Source organism: Phycodurus eques, chromosome 3 (assembly GCF_024500275.1).
Source record: "Phycodurus eques isolate BA_2022a chromosome 3, UOR_Pequ_1.1, whole genome shotgun sequence".
NCBI classification, from domain to species: Eukaryota; Metazoa; Chordata; class Actinopteri; order Syngnathiformes; family Syngnathidae; genus Phycodurus; species Phycodurus eques.
In genome coordinates, this window is record NC_084527.1 from 6,034,754 (window position 1) to 6,047,254 (window position 12,501).

General features: G+C 41.9%; 2 protein-coding genes across 3 annotated transcripts; one reads left to right on the plus strand and one right to left on the minus strand.

Moving 5' to 3' along the window:
* Window positions 1-32: 32 nt before the first annotated feature.
* f2r (coagulation factor II (thrombin) receptor) lies at window positions 33-4,977 on the plus strand. Of its 2 annotated transcripts, XM_061671777.1 has the most exons (3): window positions 33-500; window positions 2,530-3,708; window positions 4,690-4,977. In XM_061671777.1, coding segments are annotated over exons 1-3 (1,272 nt in total). In that variant the 5' UTR covers window positions 33-409; the 3' UTR covers window positions 4,692-4,977. The 2 variants fall into 2 exon arrangements, with proteins under 2 accessions (XP_061527761.1, XP_061527760.1); XM_061671776.1 differs by having other exon boundaries at window positions 2,530-4,977.
* A 3,156-nt stretch (window positions 4,978-8,133) lies between these two features.
* LOC133400549 (uncharacterized) lies at window positions 8,134-12,156 on the minus strand. The gene is made up of 6 exons (XM_061673340.1): window positions 11,961-12,156; window positions 10,651-10,793; window positions 10,513-10,580; window positions 9,487-9,615; window positions 8,488-8,583; window positions 8,134-8,406 (listed from the first exon to the last, which is right to left on the minus strand). Exons 1-6 carry the CDS (start codon window positions 12,078-12,080, stop codon window positions 8,336-8,338), a joined length of 627 nt encoding a protein of 208 aa, XP_061529324.1. The 5' UTR covers window positions 12,081-12,156; the 3' UTR covers window positions 8,134-8,335.
* Window positions 12,157-12,501: the final 345 nt, after the last annotated feature.

The following is a 12,501-nucleotide window of genomic DNA, read 5'->3' on the forward strand; positions in this document are numbered from 1 at the left end:
TTTTTTTGCCTTTTAAAACAGACCAAAAGATGATTGGGCTCAGTTTGAAATTCCACGATTTGTCATATTTTGATTGTACTTTGCAATAGTGTAGAATTGCGATGTGTATCATTTTGAGCGCTGTTATTTAATATTTTGTTTATATTATTCAGTGGGGAAAAATAAATAAAAACCCAGACAGTTTGGGTTTAAATGAAAAATCAATCTGAAGTCACGGGAGATTGGTGGTGTGTTCAATGTATGAATAATAATAATAATAATAGAAATATAAATCTAATGAGCTAGTTTGTGTTGGGGAGGAGTCAAAAGGGGGTGGGGCCAGCACCCTGACTGGATTATATTTAACACACTTGTCAAACTGGCAATACTCCCCTCCTGGTAAACTGTACCAGTTAACGGTACCTTCAGAATGCTTCAAGCCAAGACGGCCTCAGGTCATCCGTCACTTTGGCTGTTTGTGGTGTTTTCACTTCACAGCTCGGCACTGAGCGCCCACAATGGTACGTTTCTCAATTTTCTTTTGTAATTTCAGACGCACACACAAAATGCGTAATTTATTTGCTGCTAGGTGGCGTTCCAAATTTTGCATTTGATTTTAATACCTTGTTAATATATAGCTTGCCTTTGGCTGTTGTATGATACAATCAGGCTGCACCTGCACAGTGGCGTCACATACAACAGCTGTATCAAGAATTCTGCTTTTATAAAAACTGATGTTGGCTCTTACTATAACATGTTTATTATGACGACGTATTTTTGCAACCAGAGGAGGCCCTGTGGCAACTAGTTAAGTCTTCTAAATTAGACATAACTTCAACCATGGTAAGTTCCACCATGCAGGCCTCTGACATGGCTCCCTCAGGTAACACTACCATTAAAGCAGGAGTTAAGAACATTCTGAGAGCGATCCCTTTATACATGCTTAAACTGAACAATTGATTTTTAATGGTTTGTTACTAACAAATACCCACGCTAAGGACACCCCTCTCGAGAAATTTCTTTTTGTGACAGCCTTTTGTTTCACATCACATGAGACCATGTGTCAAACTCAAGGCCCGCGGCCCCAATGTGACCAATAAAAGCTTGCAATATCAAAAGCAGGACCCATTGTGCAATATAACGGGTCAATTATTAGGTTCCCACGCAGAACATGAGATAAGGGACAAGCAGTGTAACCGCCTTGCACCCTATCTGTCTAATTTACTGATAGTGTTGCGCTTGTCTGCATTGGTAATTTCCATGAAAAGGAGACAAACTTGATTTTATACTGTCACCCAAAAATATTTTTAATTTGTTCCTATTTACACAAAACAAGCAGTTCGCTTTGAGCAACCCCCCCCCCCCCCGGAGTCATAAGCACAGTATTCTCATTAAATTACTTTTATTGCATTTATTTCATACATAAAAAAAAAAAAAGCGCTCTTTCAAAGTTTAGTGTGCTTGATGGAGCGATAACAGTGGACGTCCCACAACGACACATCGGCTACAGAAGGTATTTTCATTTTTAAGATGTGCTATTTATTTCAAATCATTTTGAATGACGTTCACAAGTCTCAGGAAAATTCTCCATGATTTACAGCCAGCCTCAGACTTCAATGAGTCACGCCTCCTTCAGTGGTTGCGCAAAATTTCTCAGGTTACGTGCAGTGGGTGTGTCATGTTTGGACGGGAGAATATGCGTAAGTGAAAGTTGCGTACGGCAGGTGTGTAAAAGACAAACAGTACGCACTAACGTGAGAATATGGCCCTTAGCGATTCTACATTTATGTCGCTTTCTTATTTTTTATCGTCCCCCTGAGGGCCACCATAACTACAATGTGGTGATGAAAATAAGTTTGACACCCACAGTTGACCCGAGCAATAAGCGTCCTAAGCACTTGCAAAGAGCACCGTGACCACAAGGGGGAACCAAATAGCAACTAGCGCCTGGAATATTGCGCAAGAACAGGGTCCCGTGAAAAAGTTCAATATGCAGTCTAATTTTTTGTATTATTATTCTTACTAAAGCTTTATCACATTTTACATTTTAAGACCAAATCAATTCAATTTTGTTTTTTTTAACCATTTTGTCACATTGTTTCAGGAAGCTGTGTTTAGTTAGCACATGCAATATTTCCCCAACATTGTTTTTTTAATTATTTTTTATTTAATACTCTGTTTTTGTACTTTTCAAGTTATTTTCATATGCAGTATCTAACTGGTTATCAAATTTATTGCTGCACTTTGGTGTTGTTCTTGCACGACAAATCAGTTTTGCGCATTGCATATTCAGGATCGTTTTATTCCTTGGAGTGTTCCAGTCCGCTCTTTTACCCGAATGTGCGACCTATTGAGATTCAAAACCATAAGATGTCTCAAATAGGATATCAAAAACAACGCTTCCAGAGTAGTCTTAAGTGTAACGCTGATGCAGTTCATAGTAGGGGTGTGAATGATCAATAATCAATATTATTGTCATAAAGAGAGGGCCCCAACATCAAATTTTGCTTAAAGGGTCCTCTTCCTCTGTCTTTTCATGCATGATTGAAGCCTCTGGGCTTTCCCCGCGGACCTTCTCTGGCCACGCTGAGGACTACGTGGACCTGTCTGGGTTTGACAGCCTGAGCGACGTCGCCGGCTCCGGTTCCCAGCCCGTACCGGTGAGAAGACATCGCGGCTCACACCGCCATCCTCCCGGGCGCTACTTTGTCTCAGAGGAGGCCAAGCGGTTCCTGCGCAGTTGCCTGACCACCGCCTTCGTCCCGACGGTCTACACCCTCGTCTTTGTCGTCAGCGTGCCGCTCAACCTCGTCGCCGCGGTGATGTTCGTGCACCCCGTCCGCCCGAGAAAGCCCGCCATTATCTACATGCTGAACCTGGCCTGCGCTGACCTGCTGTTCGGCCTGTTCCTCCCCTTCAAGATAGCTTACCATTACCACGGCAACAACTGGAGCTACGGCCCGCCCATGTGCAGGGTCGTGACCGCGGCGTTCTACTGCAACATGTACTGCTCAGTCCTGCTCATGGCGTGTATCGGCACGGACCGCTTCCTGGCCGTGGTCTATCCCATGAACTCGCTGACGTGGCGCAGCCGTCGGACGGCGTGGGCCGTGTGCGCCGGCATGTGGCTGCTGGCCCTGGCGGGCGTGGCGCCTCTGTTGGCCTCGGGTCAGACGGCGTACTTGCCCCACCTGGACATCACCACCTGCCACGACGTGCAAGATTCCGAGAAACTAAAATCCTACTATCGCTACTTCTTCCCCGTCTACTGCGCCGTGTTCTTCTTCATCCCTCTCGTCTTGACGGTGGCGGCCTACGTGCGCATCATCCGGGCCTTGGCAGCCGCCAATGTGGAGAACCGTTCCAAAAAGACTCGGGCGGTGGTGATGGCTGCGGTCGTGCTTGTCGTGTTCGTGGTCTGCTTCGCCCCCGCTAACGTCATCCTGATGGTCCACTACGTCGAGGTCGACCACGAGTCCGGCGACACCTCCTACCGAGCGTACCTGCTGGCCACGTGCGCGGGGAGCCTCAGCTGCTGCCTGGACCCGCTCCTCTACTACTTCGGCTCCTCTCGGTGCAGGAAACGGGCGGCGGCGCTGCTCGGATGCCGGCGTCCGCATCAGACGCCGAGCAGCTCACGCACGCGGAGCTCCAGAACCAGCGGGCGGCGGGAGAGCAGCGAGTCGGGCAAATTGGAGGTTGTTCAAAGTGGGTCGGGGGGCCAGTACTGTAAGTTGCACATTTAAGTGAATGACAATTGTGTCTGTCTATAATCACAAAGGAAAGCGGGAAGTATCATAAGACCAGTTTTATTGTACAACATTTGGGTGGTTGATGATCAGTGGATTTGTTTATTCTACTCTGTACCAGCTTTACATGTACGTTAGGCCTATTTTTCATGTTGTATTGTGAACATTAGCTTGATTCAGTGGCAGGCTGTGCATTTGCTGCGTGGGCTTTTAGTGGGGATTTAATAACACCCCAATAACTTTGCACTCGTACAAACTATCAATAGGATATGAAAACGCAGTACAACAGTGCAATGTACATCCGGAGCCTTTCGGAATCCATATTTTTCTAATAACGTGATAAAAACATAGATAATGTAAGTAAGATACATCATGCTCGCCAGAAATGCTGATTATTAAACGTATTGATGTGTCCAGATCACTACTGACATGTTTTGCTCGTCAAAGTTGTCTTGCTCTGATCAACCAATCAGGGGACAGAAAAATGCTGACATAATCAAGGGTCAGCAAATTTGAAATCCAAACGGTTAAAGAAACTGTCCCATTGATAATGTGGTTTAAGTTACATCGGCCAGAACTACTAATTGTGAAGGCCCTCGGATTAGATTGACATGGCTGCACAAAGGCTGAAATCTGATTGGGCAAAAAACAAAAAACACATACTTGTACATGTGCAGTATTTTAACAAGTGCAGCTAAGAGAAATGCCATAAAATGAAGCAAATAACGATGACTGTTAATACAATGTCATGGAACAAATAAGGGTACCTGATGTTATGACCGCTGAGTGTTTATGTCATTCCTTTTACTCACACGACACGTTACATTGTATGTGATAACGTTTTAATATAGATTTGAATGAAAACTAACCGTAGGGCAAACATTCTTCGTAACTGCTGTATGTGTTATAAATGTCACTTTTCTGCTTTAAGTGTTTCCCTCTGTGCTCTGCTTGTCATCAGGACACAGCTCTGCAACAGGAAGACAGATAAAGACAAAAGGAGAAAGAGAGACAAAATTAAGTAAATAGGAAATACTGTATGCCTTTATTGTAAGTACAGTTGAATGATTCCATGTCTATGTGTTCCGTTGTCCCTTCGTGGTACAAAACAAAACTATAACACACACTCCCTTTTGAAGGCCATTCTCCCATCACCATATTGTGGCAACCTGAATAAATGTCACTCATCCAACAGTGAAGTCACAGGTGTCAAACCGGTGGCCCGGGGGCCAGATCCGGCCCGCCACGTCATTTTAGGTGGCCCGCGAGAGTGCGCATCAACTTTGTTTCTTGCTAAAATAGCAAAATTCCAAATTGGCTTCACTTTTAAAAATATTGAGATATTGCATGCATTTTTTTTTTTTGTTACCAACCCCAATTTTAAAATCAAATTGATTCATACTGTAGTTGAACAAAGTAATTATCCATTAATTTGCGTATATGTAATAATACGAGGCAGTCATACATTCATATGGGGTTGCAGCCATAACGGCCCTCCGAGTGGAACCATAACTGCGATGTGGCCCGTGACAAAAATGAGTATGACAACCCCTGATTTAAGTGAACAAAAAAAAACGCTTACCTGTTATTCCATCATAGATATGGAAGTTCTCCGGAAAGTTCAGACAGCCAACTTGCTTTTTGAACACTTCAATATCTTTGGGATCAATTGCTCCGCTCCGTGCTGAGAGGGTTATTATTATTATTATTATTATTATTTTGTAAGAGCACATTTTCAAACACTGATCTGCTGTGAGAGGTGTGTGCTTACTGAACTGCAGGATGTATCTACCGGTGATGTCACGGTTTCGGAAGGTGTCCGTCCACAGCAGGCAGTCGGAGCAGGTCCTCAGGATGTGCCCTTTGTGGTCGCATAGGTTTTCTTCGGAAAACATGCACACTCTGGGTATTCGGCAACATTATGAATCTACAGTATGTGTGTTTCTGTCACGAATCAATTTAGTCTCATGCTCTCACCAGCACAATCTTATGTTAGTTAATACAACAGAATTCATTAATTTAACAAATATCACCACCGATCTGACAGTGAAAATAAAAAAACTGAGCACTCCTATCTTTCTAAAGGGAGAATTTTTGAAGGCTCTTGTAGTGAATCTTGTTATATTGGACACCTAATGTGGTTGATAAGCATAGTACAGTATTTCATAATGCCTCATAATTTATGAACTGTTCCATGTCAAAGCTCATTCTTCCTTGCGTCTTAATTATGCACACATTTACCCATCTGCGAAGCACTTACTGCGAAATGTGGTGGCAAGTTCAACAACCGTTGCGTTGACCTCCCCAAAAATGCAACGATTGCTGTGGGACAACAACATATTCGATATTATATTCATATTCAGATGTTCGAACAAAGTCCTGCAACTTCATCAAGCAACTTACAAGGAGTGATCGCCCCATCGTAATGTCACAACGTGACTGTCCGCGGTCGGGGACAAGTCTATCCAGGAGCTTTTCATAGACGCCATCGCCTGGTGGTATGGCAGCGGGTCACCAGCTCCCATCACATACACCCATTTACCAAATACCTGCAAACGGAATATGATATATTGTTTATATATTTTAGTTACTAAAAATGGTACATCACATTTCTATGTTAAAGATTATAAGGCAAATAGTCCATGAAAATCTCTGTACAAAAGCAATTTATGATTAGGAGTACTACTTTGGACACACCACACTTTTCACACTTCCCCCTTCCTTTTTATTAAATAGCGTAGGGGCTGTGTCAAAGGTTATTATTCATTCTACGCCACGGGTCCCCAGAAAATGGATGGCGGGCCGCAAATGGCCCCTGGGCCATAGTTTGGACCCCGCTGGAATAATGTGTCGTATGAATTGGCAATATTCATTTAACGATAGTGCATGTTAATTATTGTGGTTGCAGTTTGCAGTTTTTGAAACACAATGGAGTGCAGTTCTTCACAATAATAAAGCCATTTTTAGTCAGTCAATATGATCTTTAATATTGTCCGCCAACCTATTTTGAGCCGAGGCGCATATTTTACATTAGAAAATTATCACAGCTCACCGCAAGACAACAATGTCCCCCCCCAAAAAAAAAACAAAACAAACAAAAAAAAAATATATATATATATACAATACTCTGTATATTGAGTTTTGATGTTGTGTGGTGGAAGTTGTGTTAGGGCATTTAATTGATCTGACTGTCACTATACGTGGCTGGCATAGAGAGATGAACAGAGATAAATTATTTATAGTAGTAAATGAATATAATTGTTTTGGGCCATTTATGTAAAATTTTTATCATTTTTATATATTTTTTTTCCGGCAGGATGATCTCTCACGCCACACAAACAGGACTAGTGAATCATTGCGTTAGAGCGCAATTGTACCTAATGTTTTGTCCAGCCCTTTTAACTTAAAAGATCCACTAACCCGGAAAGGAATAAAACAGTTTACCAGTTGCGGGTCCTCCGGCATGAAAGGTCGGACCAGGTCCTCGCAGTCCGGTGCAGAAGCACCGCAAAGTGAAACGAGAGCCAACAAAAACGCAACGACAGGCCGGGTCATGATCGCACCGCGTTACTGGACCGGTGTGTTACAGCCCAAAACCGATATCTCTCTCTCTCTCTCTCGCTCTCTCGCTCTCTCTGGGCTCTTGAAGAGTAAAAAAAAAAAAAAAAAATGGTGTGCAAACTTCAACCGTAATGAAACAGGATGTGTTCTTCACACAAAACATGCACCAAGAAGCATTGTGGATAAGCATGCTGAGACATGCTTTCAAAGAGCGCTGATGCTGAATGAGCATCTCTGTCGTCCTCCGTGGGCCTTGAATGGACTCCGGGCGAAGTGCCACGACTCCTCTTTGGATTCGCGGGGAAAAAAAGCTTTTCTCTTGTGTAATGAAGGTTGTTTTCCCGTGAAGGATTTGTGTTGTGGCCACAATGCTGCCTTGACGCTACAAAGTTACCAGGCAACAGTTTCTTGTCCATCCATCCATTTTCTGAGCCGCTTCTCCTCACTAGGAGTCGCGGGCGTGCTGGAGCCTATCCCAGCTGTCATCGGGCAGGAGGCGGGGTACACCCTGAACTGGTTGCCAGCCAATCGCAGGGCACATACAAAGAAACAACCATTCACTCTCACATTCACACCTATGGGCAATTTAGAGTCTCCAATTAATGCATGTTTTTGGGATGTGGGAGGAAACCGGAGTGCCCGCAGTAAACCCACACAGGCACGGGGAGAACATGCAAACTCCACACAGGCGGGGACGGGGATTGAACCCCGCACCTCAGAACTGTGAGGCTGACGCTCTAACCAGTCGGCCACCATGCCGCCAGTTTCTTGTATTTAAAAAAAAAAAAAAAAAAGGGTGCGTCATCTTTTCTATGCAAAGGTTTGGAGAAAGAACTGCACAGAGGACAATTGCATTACTTTATTTAACCACAGCTAACCAGTGTTTTCTGCCAAAATTGAAGACTCAAGAGATACATTATCCACTGTTATAATACACACAAAACTACGACATTTTACACATCTAAAAAGTTATTCCACTGCACAAGATCACATTTGAACATTTAGTCTGTTTAATAAGACATAATTGTCTGTCTACGTGCTCCATTTTACTTTGCAGAACCAGTAGGCTCCTCCCCCTCATTGGTTGCAACAGTCTTTCTGTCATCTGGACACAGATCTGAAACGAGACCATCGCGCACTGACGCGTGAGGCTTTTAATCGCACGAGAAATAGCACAAAGGTAAAATGAAAAACACACCTGAGTCTAGAAAGTGGTAGTCTGGGAGGAACTTAAGGCACGCGGCCTGTTTCTTGAAGGTCTCCAATTCGGATGGCTCCAGCTTACCACTTCGGGCTTTGAAAAGCAACAAGCACGACTACAACATTAACGATGAGGACATGGATTGAAGGATAATTAACTGAGCCGATTTGACATTTTACAGCTCTTATGGTCTAAATCAGTGATTGTCAAACTTTTTTTTAAATTTATTATTATTCTTTTTTTTAACGGTATATATGCATAGCTACAAACTCCATTCATATTTTAAAATGGGTTTATTCCTAGAAAGTATAGCCTTCCTGTATTAATTATTGTAAGCCAATGTACTGTCACATTATACACAGTTGAAACATTAACATTACGCTTAAATATACAAAATGAAAAAATTAAAACTGTACTTGAATTAGGATTCAATTAAAATGTATTGCACATAAAAGTTTAATAAAAATGGGAGTTAAATACATAATTATTTACATTAAAACAAACAGTTTTGAAATATTAAATGCAAATATGTTGTACTGTACTTAAAGGTTAAATACAACTGAACTGTATTTAAAAAAATGCACTGTAGATGAAAAGTAAGAAATAAAATGTAAAAACATTTATTCAGGTTGTATGCATAGCTACAAACTCCATTCTAATATGTTTGATTGTATTTCATGGTGTTGTTATATTTTTTTATATATATGAATGAATCACTGGCCTACTAATAATTAAACCCTGTTGAATCCACTGATAATATATTGATCGATAATAATAATAATATCATGATGCATATATATATATATATATATATATATATATATATGTATATATGTGTAATGAAAATTCACATTGTATTAAAAGGTTATAATTATCATAACATTGGCAAATTTAGAAACTTGTAAGACCCTTGTAAGAGGCAATGTTCTTTCGTGTTTGTATATTCACTTTTCTGCAGTAAGTGTTGAGTGTTGATGTATTTTAAGAAACACATACTAAAGAGGAAAAGGTATCGGCCCTTAGATTTGCCGTCCGGGAGGAGGGTTGTGTCTTCGGACAGGAGGCACTCGGAGCAGGTTGAGTAGTATTTGCCGTCATGATATGAAGTGTGGTTGTTGATGATGACTGTGTAGAGGTGACAAATCACAACAGCTTGAATGACTGACAGTTCGGTGCAGACGTATTTGGACAATGGCAGAGTTTGCTTTCATCCACTACCAATGTGTAGAACATGTTTCACAAAAATATGTACCGTTAAAAAAAAGTACCTTTGTGTAGTACCTACATATTAAGAGGCTCGAGTATTTGAACAAAGGAACATAATAGGTTACAGTGTATATAAAAAGTCGAGACACCCCTGCCCAAATACCAAGTGTTTATGATTTAAAAAAAAACAAGACCAAGATAAATATTTTCTTACGTTAGTGATATTTCTTAAATTAAAGCTAAACAGCTTTATTGATTTATTTTCAAATCCATTGTGGTGGCATATACAGTGAACCCCCACATATTCGCAGATTTGTATTTTGAATTTTTTTTGGAAACTATCTTCCTCTCACCGAAAGTATTGCTTTGCCGCCATTTTGTGACATCTTGGTGCCAAGGAATTATGTTGAAGTGAATTGAGGAGCATCACCGAGTGCTTTGCCACCATCTTGTTGCATCTACAGTGGATCCCCGCATGCTTACGAACCAGTTACGGTTACGCTTTGGCGGATTTCACCCCCCCCCCCCCCTTTTTTTTTTTTTTTTGCTTTTTGTCCCAATTTGTTTTCCCAACATTTACATTTTAAAACATTTTTTAAACGCAATTATAATGGCCGTCAATTCCGCTACTCGTGCTCCCTATCTCCCGTGAACAGAGGGGTCCACTGTATCGGCAAATGTTTATTTAGGGTGGCGTTAATTACTCCTATCACCGGTTCACTGCAAAGGCCAAAATCGTAAAAGCAATCTCCATTGACTTAAAATATTCCAAATACTTCTGGATGCAACACCAAATGTATTAAAGTAGATGCTTACAGGTGAAGTGACTGGTCATTCCGGAGACGGTGACATCAGCTGACCCCTGAAGACATTTATTGTCGTTCCTGGAAGGTCAAAGGGGAAATCAGACGTGATGCCGACTGATCGGTTTTGAGCGAGAAGTGGCGTCCTTACAGACGGTCAGCCCAGTAGAGGGAGATGGTCCTGCTCTGCGAGGAGGCTGACAATTCGATCCACGAACTGTTCGCTGCCACCAGGTCGCTCTTCAGGCCCGGCTCGTCCCACGTGCCCACGTGGAGAACCCATTTCCCGAAAATCTGACACAAGACCGCGTAATGAATCAAGGGATTTTTTTTTTTTTTTTTTTTTTTTTTGTCAGGTGTAATGGAATTGGAAATATGTGAAACACCCTCTATTCATCAATGGGAAAAAACGAGCAAACAAATGTATTTAACAAGTAATTATCGTATTACTGGGGGAAATCAAATGTCCCAAAAGTAATAAGATTTGGAATTCAACCATCATGTTCTGTAAAAATATAGTCTTGAAGTTCAAACCATCATCATCATCATGCGTGACATCACGCAAGGTGTCAACAAATGAGCGTTAACGCCACACTTTTGTTTTGCTTTTTCTTCGGCTTTTCAATGGCTTCCATCTCCCACTCCAACACGGGTCTGCCAGAGATCTTGTCAAGGTGAGTAGCTTCATTTTATTTTAGTTACATTTCATTTTCATTTTTGGTATACTTGCACGGCAGTTCAATATGTTAAAATGTTACTGAAAAAGTGCAGTAAAAAAAGATTTCATAATGGGGACGGAGCCTGGAGCAAATTAACTTACATTATTCCCAATGGCAAAATTATGTATTTTTTTTTAAGGAAACCAGAATCTCAGATCACATAGCGTTTTACTTTTGGGGTTTCCACTTAAATTGTTTTTGCTCCAGAGATCAGTAAAGTAAATCGCTAGTCACAGCATTACTATTCAGTGCAATACTGCATTACTTCACTACTGTAAGCTGCATACACAACTATTGTTGTGGCTGCTCATTGTTTCTTTACTGAGAGTGCATGGTTGGAATGTTGACTTTACCTTAAGACTGTTCTGTAAGTCAAAATACATTTAAAACATTGATGAAAACAAACAAAAATAATATTGTGAAATACAGTCATGGCTAAAAACATTGGCACCCCAGGGGTGCTAATGTCTTTAGCCATGACTGTATAAAATGGAACATAATGCTTGTTTTTCCTGACTGTCTGACATAAAATCAGACTTAACTTTTCCTATTTTAAGTCAAATAGGATTATCAAAATTATTTCTATTTGCTAAATGCCATAATAATGAAAGAAGTGTTCTTGTTTATACAAATATATACAATAGACTATACAGCCTGGTTAAAAGCATTGGCACCCCAGGTTTTGAGCATGACTGTACAACACTCCACATTATTCAGGTTTGGAACCCACTCAAATACTCACCGGGCTGTGGTTGTCCAGCTGCAGAGGTTTCACAAGCTCCTTGCAGTCAGGTGCAGCCGGTTCAGCCACAGCACTCAAGGAGGTGAAGGCGAGCACGACGACCAGCAACTGTGCGGACATGGCTGAAGACACCGGACCACCACCGAGCGCAATGACGTTACGAAGGCTGCCTGCAAGTTGTCCCTCAGTGGTGTGTTGTATAACAGAGGGCTGGAACACGCACACGCACGCGCGCACACACACACACACACACACACACACACACACCCTGATGCAAAACCCCTCACAATTGATGTCCAGTCACCAGGGGTCTTTTGTCCTAGTAATCCTGTTATGTAACAGCCACCTGACAGCGAATGAATAGAGGCTGCCTCCAAGAAGCACCCTAAAAAGAGATGTGTTGTGAAACAGTTTCGAGAACCCCTTCTCCCCCCGCCCCTCCCCCACCAGGGTCCCCATCACAAATAGGGGGGGATCCCTGAATCCCGAAATGTCAACGGAAGGTTCAAGTTGTGTCATTGACATGGTCCAATTTAGGCAA

Coding starts and splice junctions, on each gene's coding strand:
- f2r (XM_061671776.1), top strand. CDS start 410: ATGCTTCAAGCCAAGACGGCCTCAGGTCATCCGTCACTTTGGCTGTTT. Junction 501..2,529: donor GGCACTGAGCGCCCACAATG/GTACGTTTCTCA, acceptor GCATGATTGAAG/CCTCTGGGCTTTCCCCGCGG.
- LOC133400549 (XM_061673340.1), bottom strand. CDS start 12,080: ATGTCCGCACAGTTGCTGGTCGTCGTGCTCGCCTTCACCTCCTTGAGT. Junction 10,581..10,650: donor CTCTACTGGGCTGACCGTCT/GTAAGGACGCCA, acceptor TTGACCTTCCAG/GAACGACAATAAATGTCTTC. Junction 8,584..9,486: donor CCGATACCTTTTCCTCTTTA/GTATGTGTTTCT, acceptor TGCTTTTCAAAG/CCCGAAGTGGTAAGCTGGAG.